At 42.8% G+C, this 13,405-nt stretch overlaps 1 protein-coding gene across 3 annotated transcripts; it reads right to left on the bottom strand.

Moving 5' to 3' along the window:
- Positions 1 to 144: 144 nt before the first annotated feature.
- runx1 (RUNX family transcription factor 1) lies at positions 145 to 13,125 on the bottom strand. 3 transcript variants are annotated; one of them, XM_061826738.1, is made up of 8 exons: positions 12,804 to 13,125; positions 11,486 to 11,625; positions 11,284 to 11,394; positions 8,459 to 8,615; positions 6,617 to 6,721; positions 5,252 to 5,518; positions 1,191 to 1,334; positions 145 to 1,107 (listed from the first exon to the last, which is right to left on the bottom strand). In XM_061826738.1, the coding sequence occupies exons 1-8, from the start codon at positions 12,829 to 12,831 to the stop codon at positions 578 to 580; spliced, it is 1,482 nt and encodes a 493-aa protein (XP_061682722.1). In that variant the 5' UTR covers positions 12,832 to 13,125; the 3' UTR covers positions 145 to 577. The 3 variants fall into 3 exon arrangements, with proteins under 3 accessions (XP_061682722.1, XP_061682711.1, XP_061682731.1); XM_061826727.1 differs by having other exon boundaries at positions 1,191 to 1,337; XM_061826747.1 differs by lacking the exon at positions 6,617 to 6,721 and having other exon boundaries at positions 1,191 to 1,337.
- Between the last annotated feature and the right edge of the window lie 280 nt (positions 13,126 to 13,405).

Raw genomic sequence — 13,405 nt, forward strand, 5'->3', positions numbered from 1 at the left:
TACTTATTATTGGTATCACTTTGACGCTGAAAAGAGGGGAAAAAACTAACTATTTTAGTCCAAAACTGCTGAAAACATTTTGGTTTTACATCAAAAGATAAACATGAGACAACAAATCAACATTTAAGCTTTTATTTACAGGTATCTACATGTGAATCTGTCACAGAACTTACAAGATAACATTATTTGTAACAAAACAATTTCCAGGTGAACTATTCACACTTGTGATTTTTAAATGAACCGCACATGCATGTTTTGGGATTGTGGGAGAAAGTCGGACTATCCGGAAGAAAACTCGGTAAGCGTAGAGAGAACATGCAAGGTCCACACAAGGCCTGAACCCCTAAGCTCAGAACTATGAGGCAGACATCCAAACCACTCCATCACCGTGTTGCCCAGTCACACATTAGCTACAATAAAATAGTAATCCAGCGGGACTACGTATAATCCTCCAGAAGATCAGTTAAAAAATAAAAATGTACAAATACTGTCGACCTTTCCTGGACAATCAAAAGTGTACCGATGCTCGCCAAAGCCGGATGGCGGATAATGAAAATGTTTTTTGGACTCCCATCAGTCAATAAGGCCGCCACACAGCCTCGATATTTGCCGGGGAGCTGCTGTGGCTGGACTCCACCTCCACAGCTACGCCCTCGTTCTGAGTGGGCAACGACGGGTGCAGGAGCGGCGAGCCCGTCGAGGCGTTCGTGCAAGGTGGAAGGATTCTTGGCGGGGAGCGCGAGTCGCCGCCCCCGGCCATCATGGAGAACTGGTACGAGCCCGCAGCCGTGGAGTAGTACACGTGATACGGCGACGAGGTGGACTGGAAGGGCCTGTTTTGGCCCTGGTGCGGCGTATTTGCCTGGTACGGAGGCGGGAGGTATGTGTGATACCTTCCGGCAGGTGCGGTCGCCATCGCCGTCGCCATGGTGATCCCGAGGGCGCCATTGGAGTGGGGATTGTGCGGGGGGGTGTAGGTAAATGCGGCAGCCGTGGGAGGGTAATGAACGCGTGGGTCAGAAAATCGGGTATCTGGCAAGGAGGGAACGGAGGTGAAAGATCTCTCCAAGGTCATTCTGGGGTCACTGAATGCAGTCAGGTCAGGACCTGAAAGAGGTCAAAGTTCAAGGCTGAGTGGTTTGTTCATTTGGTCTCAGTGGCGTGACTTTGCACGTGAGTGTGCACGTTACCTGTAAGACGCGAGGTCAGGTCGCCTAGCGACGAGCGACTCGGTGACAGGGGATTGGTCGAGTGGATGCCAGGTGTGGCGATCTGGCCAAGGTAGGGATAGGATTGATCGTAGGACCACGATGGAGATGACTGCATCTGTCGGGCTTCTAAGAGCAACAAGACAAATGTTATCATCCACAGTGAATGGATTTTAGTTTCCGGATTGTCAACTCTTTCATTTACTCAATGAAATATTCCACTTTAAAAGCATTGATTTGGGGATTCCCCTCTCGTGTCATATCCTACCGAAGTATTTGTACTAAAGTAAATTTGTCAAATGTCTGTACTTGACTATTCATTTTTCTTACTTTTGAGAAAATATTCTTTCTTTCTACTGCCTTCATTTAAAAAATTAGCTCATTCCATTTCAAAAACCTTCAACGCAAGCAACGACACCACATAATTACACAAAACTGTTTCAAAACCAAAATGCTCAGAAAAAACAAGAGAAGCGCGCGTGTTTGTCGATATGGAGAAAAGCGAGCAGGACGGTCAAAGATGACTGACACCGAAAGCCAATAAATTTTTTCCCCCATTGGCTTGGCTGCAAAGAACTTTTCCAAGTTATTGGCAGTAAGAACGATTCACGGTGGATGCAGTGCCTGTGCTAAAAACAAGTTTTTGCCATTCAAGAATTTACCGTCTAATTCAAAAAAATAAATTAAGGTTATTATTTAACTTATATACATTAAAATATCATTGTTGGTTACCTGTATACAGTATTGTTAAACGGTCAGCAATGTTTTGGGTGAACCACATAAGTTTGTTCTCGAGTAAGTGTTAAAAAGGGCCTTTTTGTAGTTTGCCTTTTGACCGTTAGATGTCGCCATTTCATTGGTTCGCGTGCTCATTAGATATAGAGGTGAGTAAAATGGCTACCTTAGTTGTTCTGTTATTTTTGAACAGATAAAACAATTTTAGAAACATTTGGAGGACAATGTTGCACTTGAACGAACCGTGAGGAATAAACACGCACCATAGCAACGACGACCAACCACAAGTACTTTCGTAAAGGCGAGCAATGGCGTTGAAACTGCTGCTGTATTTTACCCTCAATGGCTTCAAGTTGGAATGTGAGTTGATGTGATGAAGATGCATCACAGATGCACAACACCTCAAGGACATCAGAAGCAGCATTTCAAACTTCAGCAACAGGTAAGACGAGCCCTCCAAATTGTAACCCTCATTTCATTTTGTGAGCACGTGTACAGCGAAATTCGTGGGTGACTATTGACACCTTGCCACGAAATCTTACGTCCAAGTTGTTCTTGATGTGTTGGAAAATGTGTGAGCTGAATCAAAAGGGGTTCATTAATTAATGGTTCGATCACCAAATGATTAAAAAAAAAACATGTTTGGGCGAAATGGTTTACTGGTTGGTTACAAAGTTGGTCACATTGGTCATATTTTTATTCAGAAGTTTTTTTGTTTTGTTTTGGTTTTTTTTTTTTTTTTGAAGGGAAGGAGGGGATCAGTACAGAGCCCACATCGAATTACTGAAGTGGAACTGTTGTGTTCTCGTTTACTCTATTACAAATAAAGTGCAGCTCAGCCTTTGGCTAGCATTGGCTGTGGCTTCCATTCTGCTTTGGGCAGAATGTCAAACTTGTTTGAAACTGCATTTCAAAATACAATATCATGTTTTCATAGGATATTTTAAACAATATGAAATACTGTATTTCTAAAAGTGGATCGCGGCTTTGCAACAATAGGAAAATGACACAGTTGCGAACAACTGGTTCAAAGCAAAATCAATGATCAATGGATAGGTTTCCAATTACATTATTTTCTGTGTCATAGAGGTCAGAGAAAATGGGTGAAAGGTGAAGCGTGTAGTTTTTTTCTATTGTTAATTTATCCGATTGGTCTAAGGGTGGTGGTGACGTCATTAGAAACCTATCCGTAGCAATGGGCTTATTTCCCATGAAAGAGGTGGTTCAGTGGATCAGAATAACATTAACACGATGGTTATGATGTTTCAAATCTTGCAAAAAAAAATTACATCCAGTGGAACTCTCGCCGCCTCGTCAGCGTGAGCAATGGCAAAAGTGACCAAACTGCCATCCAAGTTGGTGAAGCTCGGCGTAACAAGATGGTGGAAATGTACAAAACATGGGGCTCCATTGAATGATTTGGTCACATTCATCGAAAAACACGCCAGATTTCTGTCCCACCCCTGTATCGCCAATAATTAGGACACCCCATCTGGAACATTTGAGTCCAAGGTGGTCGGTGGGACCGAGTCACGGGGAGGAAACACAATTAAAAGAAATGCCGTTGTCAGCATCATTGCAGCTGTGCAGTTAGCTGCAAATACTCAACAATGCCCTCACACGCTCTTGGCTCTGCAGAAGAAATTTTATTTTGTAATCAAGATCACTCTTTGAGTGAATGTCCAGTGTTTCGCAGAAATAAGCGCTGACATAAAATAAGCTTTCTCCGGGAGAGAGGATTTTTCTTTTGTGAGCCGCACAGGAGTCGGGACAACAATACACGTTGGACCTGCTGGAGTTGTGGTCAAAGCCATCCGACCGTGCCCAATACGGCAGATTCAAAAGAGCCAAGTTGGCTGCTAGACAAACCCGGGACAGGAAAAACCTGTAGCTGCATGTGTGTGTTCAGGTAAAGAAATGTTCAATTTGGAGACTGACCTCCAGAAGAAAATGGCTGCGAGTGCACTCAAAATTGCATCTCGAGAAGATGATGATTGACTAAACCAATGAAGCCTGCTAGGATGACATTTGAAACATCTTCTAAGACAAACAAAAGAGTTCAGTGGCCGTTGGTTGAATGTCATGATCATGAAGTGACCAGATGAATGCGAAGGTAGAATTGATTGATTGATTGACGGCGACTGACAGCCTTTCGCCTGAAGTTAGCTGGAATTGACTCTAGTTCTCCCCTGACAGTTGTGAGGAGAAGCATCTTAGAAAATGGATGGATGAATAATCTGTCATGGTCCTGCCAGTCCAGCCCTGCCTGTGCGGGTTCCCGCACGGCCGCGCTGATTGGGAGGCGCACACCTAGGCCTCATGCTGGCTGATTGGCCCCGGTGTATATAGGACCATGGGGACAACTGGTCCAGCACCAGATCGTTGCAACTCATGCCCCGTTCCAGCACTCCCGTATCCCTGATCGTCAACCCGTGTGCACCGACCTCCACCTGTTCTCCGACCGACCCCATAAGCCTGACTCCTTTGATACTCCTGCCTGCTGTGATCGATCTGCCTGCCCGCTGACCTGCTCTCTACGCCCGACGTCCTGACTACCACTGCTGCACCTGACTGCCTTCCCGATCCCCGACCGTGGAACAATAAACGTTTTTTCCCGAATTACCTCTGCGTCTCCCGACTCCTGCATTTGGGTCCTACCTCTGTTTCGATGGGTCGTGACATAATCAAGTACTTCTTAATAGGACACGTTGCTGCTATTCTGCAAGTGCTACTGGCTCACAGTTACCCAGCAATGACTGTGTTCCCTCTTTCTGTCCTTCAGTGTGCGCACACGAATGAGTTTGCTTTTAGTCTGATACATTCAGCGTCACTACAAGGCAAATAAGAGGAAGCGATACCGTCGTTTTAGTGCTTCGCTGGGGTTCTGTGATTGACACAGAAACACAAATAGTAACGAGGAACATTGAGGGTTATAGAAGATGAAGCTTCATGACTTGTTGGTGTGTTTGTGTGTGTGTGTGTGTGTGTGTGGTGTGTGTGTGTGTGTGTGTGTGTGTGTGTGTGTGTGTGTGTGTGTGTGACTTGTGCATTTGAGTCCTCGCTGCTTTTAGTGTGATGAAAAAGTTGTTTCAAGTTTGCTGACAAAAGCAGCTTTTACTTTAGACCCCAACTCCTTCTGACATCTGCAATTACAAGCCATACGAAATATCTGAATGTATTTCTGTGACCGAGAACTACAAAACTAAAAAACATAAGAGACTGCAATGGGCGCTCACAAACGAATGTGCACTTTTATTTTTTTCCTCTACTGCTGCCTATGTTTGCACATCAATCGTTGCTGTTCTTACCATTCGCCATCTGGGTGTGCGCGGGGCTGGAGAACGTGGCTGAGTGCAAGGCGGCCGCTGCCGACGACTGACGCGTGTTGCAGCCGGAGGGCTGGTGTTGTTGATGATGATGGTGGTGGTGATGATGGTGCTGATGGTGGTGATGAGGATGAGGATGGTGCGGCGGAGTCACTCTCATGGAGCTCCGTCTCAGCTGCTCCAGCTCTGTCAGCCTCTCGGAGAAGGCCAGCGAGCCGGGCTTGATGTCATCCATCTTCTGCCGATGACCTAAGAGAGGATTTCATTACTCAGCTTGATGTACACGATCTTGTTGTGTGTGTGTGTGTGTGTGTGTGTGCGTTTTCATGCGCGTGTACACATCATTTGTGGTGTTGGTTACATTTCAAAGCTTCTAATGGGTGCATGTGTGTACAGTAATCCCCCGCTATTATATGACGAGCGACGAGCCTTCCTCAAAAATTCTTCAATAAGAGTGGGGGACGGCCAATAAGCGTTCTCAGGGTTGGTTGCCCTCTGTCCCAAAAAGATTTTAAAAAAGGGGGAAAAAAGGATTTAAAAAATGCATTAATAGTTGTATATAGTGACAGTTGAAAGCGTAATCATACTGCATACTAAGATGGCATAACATCGAAATTCACCCCATCTTACAGCATTAAAATGAAATGGTTTACAAATGTTTATTTAAAAAAAATGGATTTTACCTCACCTTGGCAACCTGTAAAAATCTTAATTGTCGAGCTTTAACAAGCTCTGTGTCATTTGTTAGCTTGACCTTGACTTGACTCAGTAAAACAAATGTGACTTCTGCTAACAACCCAGGCTACACTTGGCTTCTCCCTGACAGACAAAGAAGTTCACTTGAAATGCTTCAGCATATTTTGTTGACATTAATTAATACTTTCCTCTTATCAAGGATCTGGGCACCACCTTGTTTCACCTTACGGTGTTATGGGAAGAGCACCCCCCCCCCAAAAAAAAAACGTCATTCTGTGAATTTTTCAGCAAATAGCCAAGGATAGCTTCCACACCAAAAAAAAAAAGACAAAATTAATTTTTTACTGGTGAATGGCAAATACGTATCTAAACTGGGAGCGTGCATGGACGTGCACTTGAATGTTTGCGTGTGTGAGAGAGCAGAACTGAAGTGAGAGCGGAAGTCGGCCTTTGCATCAGTGACTCACTTATCTGCGAATTTGGAAGCGAGCGTTCCAAGATTCAAGCTTGGCCACCATGAAAACAAACCAGACGACACATTGAGCCTATGAAAAGTATTTGTCCGACCTCCAAATGATGCTGAATTGGCAGTGAGCGAAGAGCTCGAAGCGACCCGTGTCGGTGGCACGCGTTGTTTGAGTCCGCACTCACGTCGCGGCTCTCTGGGACCGTCCACTGTGATTTTGATGGCTCTTTGGTATGTGGCCACCTGCGACGGGTTTGTGAACACCGTGATGGTCAGGGTGAAACTCTTGCCTTCGAGAAAAGGGACACCAAGAGAATCAAATTAAATGTCAGTGAAGAAGCGCACTGCATACTACAAGCAGGAATGTCTAATATTTCAGTTACCTTATTTAGCTGTATGAGTGGCAAAAAAATCATATGTAAAATATACTGTATATATTGGGAAGTGATGGGTTTTAAAGAGCAGCTAAAGCAGGGGTGTCAGACTCATTTTTTTCACAGGCCACATTGTAGGTAAGTTTTCCCTCAGAGTGCCCTTTTCTCCAAAACTATCTCCTCAATATTGAATCAAAGGTAATACTTTGTCACCTGTTGTTCAAGTTTCTGTACTGTAAAAAGGGGTTTTGGCAACAAAAACGTGACTGCAATTATTTATTCCCTGTCAAGCATATGATTTGCTTTCGTGGGCCACAAAAAAGGCTGCGGTGGGCTGGATTTGGCCCCCGGGCCTTGAGTTTGACGCCTGTGAGCTAAAGCATTCTTAAAAAATCCAAATGTTGAATTGAAATGACTACTAGAGAACTGTTCATTTGGAGACCTAAACATAATTGCAAGCAGTGTATCTGAAAGTGCTTCTGCAAAACAGGAAGTTAGGACTAACGATGACCAAGTTGGTGTTATCATCTGAACGTCATCAGAGCCTCATTGACACATGTGTTATGTTTTCCTTGAAACAAATTGCTTGGCGACCCAAGCTAACTTCCTTTTGTCGTCCATATGAGTAGTTTGCAAACTTTTTACACCATGTGCCACCTCGAAAAAAAAACATCTTTTATAAAGAAATCTCTCAACCATGACAACAATAAATAGTAGGCGGATGTGTCCATCAAAATGAGGCAGGTTTATTATTCTTTTTGAGATTTATTCAATATCATTGTATGGCACTGTATCATTATGCATTGTGTAGACATTAACACTTTGCTTGAAAAAAAACCTTACTTCAATAATGATTCAATTAACATTTTAAATTAAATAAAACTTCAACTTAATTAAATTTGAAAACAGTTCAATATTAAATCCACTATTCTCATATTGTGCTCATATTGTGTTGAATTTTCCTACAATGTGTAATAATTGTACAATAGAAGATAGATAAACCTCTTGATTGGATCACAACTGCTTAACGTAGTACCACCCTAAATTCCTTCGCTTGAAATATTAGTTGTTTTTAGCACTGTTCCTTATAACTTTGGGTTAAAATGCTCATCTTTAAATGCCAAAGAAATGCGATATGTAAAATACATTAATTTATTTTATATTGTACATTCATAGGCAACTGGATACACCTTTATTTCCAGTATACAAATGCACAAACTAGTCACCATTAGAGTTTGGAAGGAATATGCCTAGTATACCCGTTTATTCCTTTTGTCAATAACTCTTCTGATAATGGATCGAAAGTTTTCACTTTAGATGTTTGGCATTTGCATGTATGGAAATAAAAACTCTTGTCAGGATTTAGAGCTTGACTCGTTCTTAAACCTGCTCATATGCTGCATGCGCCCGGACTGCTCTTCTCAATAGATAAGTGGAAATATTTGACTGTTGGGCACGTGTGTCTCTGAGGAAGTGGGGGGGACTTTACGAGGAAGTTGTTTTGAATACTGACTTTTCATCACTTGCATTTTCTGCCAGATGCTTCGTTTGTGTGTGTGCATGTGTGTGTGTGTGTGTGTGTGTGTGTGTGTGTGTAGTTGTGCATAAAAGATATTTCGGCACATGTTTTTCTTTTGGCACACACGAGCGTACCCCTGCCGCTGCGTCCGACGAAGCGCAGGTCGTTGAATCGGGCCACTTGGTTTTTAATCGCGGCCGTGGCATTGCGGAGCTCCGCCGAGTAGTTCTCGTCGTTTCCTGCCATTACCGTCACCATGGTGCCGTCCGGCACCTCACCGAGGGCCACCACCTGCCGAGGTCCCACAATGAGAAACAAGTTTCTTTTTTTCACCCCCATGTCCCTTTAGGGGCTCTGTAATTTTGCAATATGACTAACTCGTGTTTAAAACTAAAGGTGTCCAAACTAGGCTCTGGGGGCCATTTGTGGCCAACTGTCCATGTTTTCAGTGGTCCAGAGCGTATACCAAAAACAGCATTTGACAAAAACGGCGCACTCGTAACTACTACAAATAATCAAAAGAATTTTTCCTTACGCAAAGGTGCAGTGGAATGATTTAAATCAAAAACAGTGACACGTCTTCTTTTCATAACACCTGAAATAATTAAAATACTGTAATTCAGATTCAGAAGAAAACAATATATATATTTATTTTTTGCTTGTCTTTTTCCAGAGTGTTAAGATCTAATTTGTGAACTACATTTTTGTTACAGGAATGATCCCAATCCAGTAAACCCTTGTTTAAAGATTGTTCCTTCCAGATTGCTCCTGTCTTGGATGTAATTGTGCCAATGCTCAAAATCACAATCTCATGCTTTTAATGCTTTAAAAAGAAAATTGTGGTCTAACACTTTTTCAAAATTACCGTATAACACAAAAACTATAATTGCTTAGCATATCTTTTCTCCACACTGCCTGGATGTTTTTAGCATGATTAATTGAGAAATGAATGGTGACAAATGTCAGTGCCCTTTGAAGCCCCCCCTACCCCCCATGTGGCCCTCGGAGGAAAAAAGTTTAGACATGTTTTAAATGGACATGCCACCAATTCAGGCCTCAAGTCTCAAATGGTGATCCGCTTTATCCACGACAGGCATCACAACAACAATCTGCTCCAGTAAGCGCTTTGTGGCACTTCATTAGGACGCCGAATGGAGCACACGCACGTGCGCAAAAGTGTGAGCGAGCTAATGCAGCAAACTCGCTGAATGCGTCGCTCGTGCTGCTAAAAGCCACTTTTTCCCACAAATGCATTTTTGCCTGAAAGTGCAGGAAAGACGTTCCCGAGCGTCAACAGGATGTAACGAGACATCTAAACCCATGAAGTCGTGCGACCACTGGGATACGCCACATACTGTTTTGTTTTTAGTGTCATTTTTAGTTGTTCATTTACTTTCAACCCACTGTGGACAAAATGCATCCAACGATGTAGGGGGAAAAAATACATGAGGATTATGGGGTCTATGGTATTGGCAGTGAGACTATTCTTCTCCTTACAAGCCAGCGTAACCACTAGTTAAAATGTTGTCTTATTATATATTGCTGCTGGATTTCTGACAGCTTTCCCGACCTGTCTTCAGCCCAGCGACATCATTTACATATTTTGCATTCTCGAAATCTCACAGCATCTAAACATGCACAAATGTCACAAACAGTGTATATTGTCACAGCATTTTCGTATGATTTGATCAATAACGGTAAAGATGTGCCCCACCAAATTTCCTTTCGAAAGTCAATAAATTTTACTGATTTTAGTGTTTGAGTTTTTGGTAGTTGCTATCCAAATGGTGATCATTTTTTTAAGAGAAAAAAAATGAAAGTAATATCTTTCAAATTTTTAAATGTCTTTACCATGACATGTCCTAAATAGGGTCTCATGGTTTGGGAACCTGTTTTGGGAAGATGCTAATTACATTTTTGGTTACATGAGAATTTACTCCTTTTCCATGACAACCAACAGAAATGCATATTAGTGTCAAAAGAGTACTTTTTTCCCGCATAAGTGTCAAAATGAGTGCATGTTTTTACCCTTATTAGGATTGTATAAAGACAAGATTGTAATGACTTTGTGTGGTTTAGATCTTTTATTTTCAGCATTTGAAGGGCAACATTGTGCAACTTGGATCGTCTTCGTGAAGCTGTTTGTCTTTTTATTGACGTGGATTTTTGTCCTAAGCGTTACAAAGAGAAGTGCATTTCAATGGTTCACTACCATTTGCTCGGTCAACCATTTAATTTTTGAAAACATGAATAAAAGCTGTTTGAGCATGGAAACATTTAACTATGGAAACCAAAGTGGCATAAAAAATGGCAAAATTAGATTTTTTTTTTAACAATCTTTTTACCGTACCCATTTACCTAAACAATGAACTTGAATCTTAACAAATTGACTCTGTGAGGAGATATGAGCCGTGTTAAGATATGATTCTGTACATACTGCAAAAGGCTAAGTGGACCTTCTTTCTGCAATCTAGTGGACGACCATTTAATTGTCTGTCACTATACGTCGCTGTCATAGATGGACAAGAAATGCATTATGTAGTCGGAAAAGAAATAATACATCTCCAACCGATGACTTGAAATTGGGTAATTGGCACCGCCGTGCGTTGCGGCGAATTGTCTGTGATGTAAGGTGCAGGTGTCAAACTGAAGGCCCAGGGGCCAAATCTGGCCCGGTAAATCCTTTATCATGGTCCGCTAAAGCAAATCGTGTCAATCCCCATTTGTGGCAAGACTTTTGTATGGTAAGCATTTACCCAATTTCTTTGCTGAAATAGTGCTCATTTTATGTCATTTCACTTCAGACTTTAAAACAAAACAATAAAATCAATGTGTTTTTTTTTTGGTGCATGTAAATGGAATTTTATAATGGAGCGGTTAGATGTTTCCTGTCATATCAGCAACCATCCCCCCACCCACCACCACCCGCCCGCCCCTTCGTCAACCTCCTCCTTCTGACCTTAAAGGCGATGGGCAGGGTTTTGTTGCACCTCCAGTGTGTGGGCAGCACCGAGCAGAGGAAGTTGGGACTGTCCGTCTTGACCAGCTCGCCCGGATGATCCGACAGCACCTGGCAAAGAAATGCACAAGCATTTTGTTTTGCTTTCAAAAAAGATCCCTCCTCACACCTGGCACCGCCACCGCAAATGAGTTGAAGCTACCATGTCGCGGTCGGCCACGCGCAGCTTGCCCACCAGGGCAGCTCCGCCCCCGGCCTCCTGGGCACCAAGAGCCTCAGCCATCTTGCCCCCCGAGGCCAGGGCGGTGGACGGGGGAGTGTAGCGCCGGCCGGGGCAGGGGTCTGCGGGAGATGACGATGGACAATTGCATTACACAAAATCATCATCGCCCATATCGGGAAGCCTCTGATTTCAAACAGTGGGAAATGATAGAAATAATATGAGGAAGAGGGATAGATTTTCACAATTGAGACAATTTGTTGCAAATTTATTGGCGGGCCCTTCCTAACCTAATCTTGCTGCTGCTCATGTTGGTGCCCTATACAGAGCTAATATTACTGTCCATTGGTGTCGTGCTGTTACAAACTTGCCGCACATTCCACACTCTCCATCCGTAATATTAGGTACACCTTCCCAATCTAATAACTAAGACAAAGTGTCGCTTATAAAACATTTAATATGCAAAAAGATGCTAATGCTCAATTTTTCATCACAGAGGCTTTCATGCTCAGTATATGTGTTTTAGTTCGCATCGGTGAACTTTGACATTAAAAGGGCCATAATGTAAATGTGACGATGATGATGATGACTGTTTCATTCAGCAAGTATTTATGAATAAACGCCCCGAAAGTCTGTAATCAACGTAAAAGCATTTTAAAGGAAATAGATGACTGATTGTTCACTTAAAGTTTTGATGGTTACTTTTTCTAGTCCACGTCATCTGCTATTTTCTATAAACTGTGTACAGAAACAGTTAAGTCGGTTTGTTCTCAATAATGCCACCCGTTGCAATACAATCTATCTATCTATCTATCTCTCTCTCTCTCTCTCTCTCTCTCTCTCTCTCTCTCTCTCTCTCTCTCTCTCTATCTATCTATCTATCTATCTATCTGTGAAATATCAATTCAATTTTAATATCGCAAAGCCAATTCAGTTGTGATGATTAATGATACTCCTCTCCAGGGCAGGCCATCTGAATAAATGTACATTTGAGTCCAGTGGTTGAATGACTTGAAAGTATGATGTGAACACGGCGTCCCAAAAAGTAAAATACTGAGAGTGTTTCCCAACAAATTATTTACGTTTTACTTTCACTCAAATATTCTTTGATTTTCTTGCATGTAACTCAAGCTTCAATCACTAACAACCCCCCCCCCCCAAAAAAAAGTATTAAGTTGAAACGGAATATTTGAATAACGAGTGGTTAAAGCGTGATTGCATTTTTTTTTTATTGGGAGGCGGAGAACCCAGTATAGTTCAATGATGGAGAAAATAATAATAATAATAACGACGGTTGTACCGTATTTGGCGTCCCACAGATAGACCATTTGTGCGACTCTTGCAGTCCCTTTTTCGGATGAAAAACGCCTTCACCGGCGCGTCTTTCAATATTTCCTCGCCTCTTTTCACTTTCTTCCTTCCTCCGCGTGCATTCAAAACAACTGCGGCCAGAATCTTCCTTAACGACCTCAAATTTGGCCGTGTTGGCGTCAGACGAGAAAAAGAAAGGCGGTTAAAAAAAAGGACGTCAAGCTTGTTTCAATGCGGAAAAGTCTTCATGTCAGCAATCAACACACTGCCGCGTGCGTGCGAGTCCGCGTGCGCCCGCGCGCCTGCGAGCGTGTTCCCGTTGGCAGTCAGCGGCTTTTGATCGCAGCAGCTCACGCGCGGTTGCGTCACATCCGGAAACTTTTGCTGATTGGCGGGGGGTGGAGAGGGCCAATCAGCGTGTGATCCGTCCGTGAGGGGCGGGGCAAAAATGTTGAAATTAAAGCTGTACTATTTTAAAAAAGAAACTACGTAAATGGGACGTGTATATCTTTTGCACGGGAGTCAAATGTCTTCAAATGCCTCATTTTGTTTGACAGGAAACGGGCAAATTTTCAAAGTGTAACTGTACGA

This window comes from Syngnathoides biaculeatus, chromosome 2, assembly GCF_019802595.1.
Source record: "Syngnathoides biaculeatus isolate LvHL_M chromosome 2, ASM1980259v1, whole genome shotgun sequence".
NCBI classification, from domain to species: domain Eukaryota; kingdom Metazoa; phylum Chordata; class Actinopteri; order Syngnathiformes; family Syngnathidae; genus Syngnathoides; species Syngnathoides biaculeatus.

Excerpts from the sequence above, each read along its gene's own strand:
- runx1 (XM_061826727.1), bottom strand. The coding sequence starts at position 12,831 with ATGGTCTATCTGTGGGACGCCAAATACG. Across the intron at positions 5,519-6,616 it reads CGGTCCCAGAGAGCCGCGAC|GTCATCGGCAGAAGATGGAT; the intron begins GTGAGTGCGGAC and ends ATCCTCTCTTAG. Across the intron at positions 1,108-1,190 it reads CCTGACCTCGCGTCTTACAG|GTCCTGACCTGACTGCATTC; the intron begins GTAACGTGCACA and ends GACCTCTTTCAG.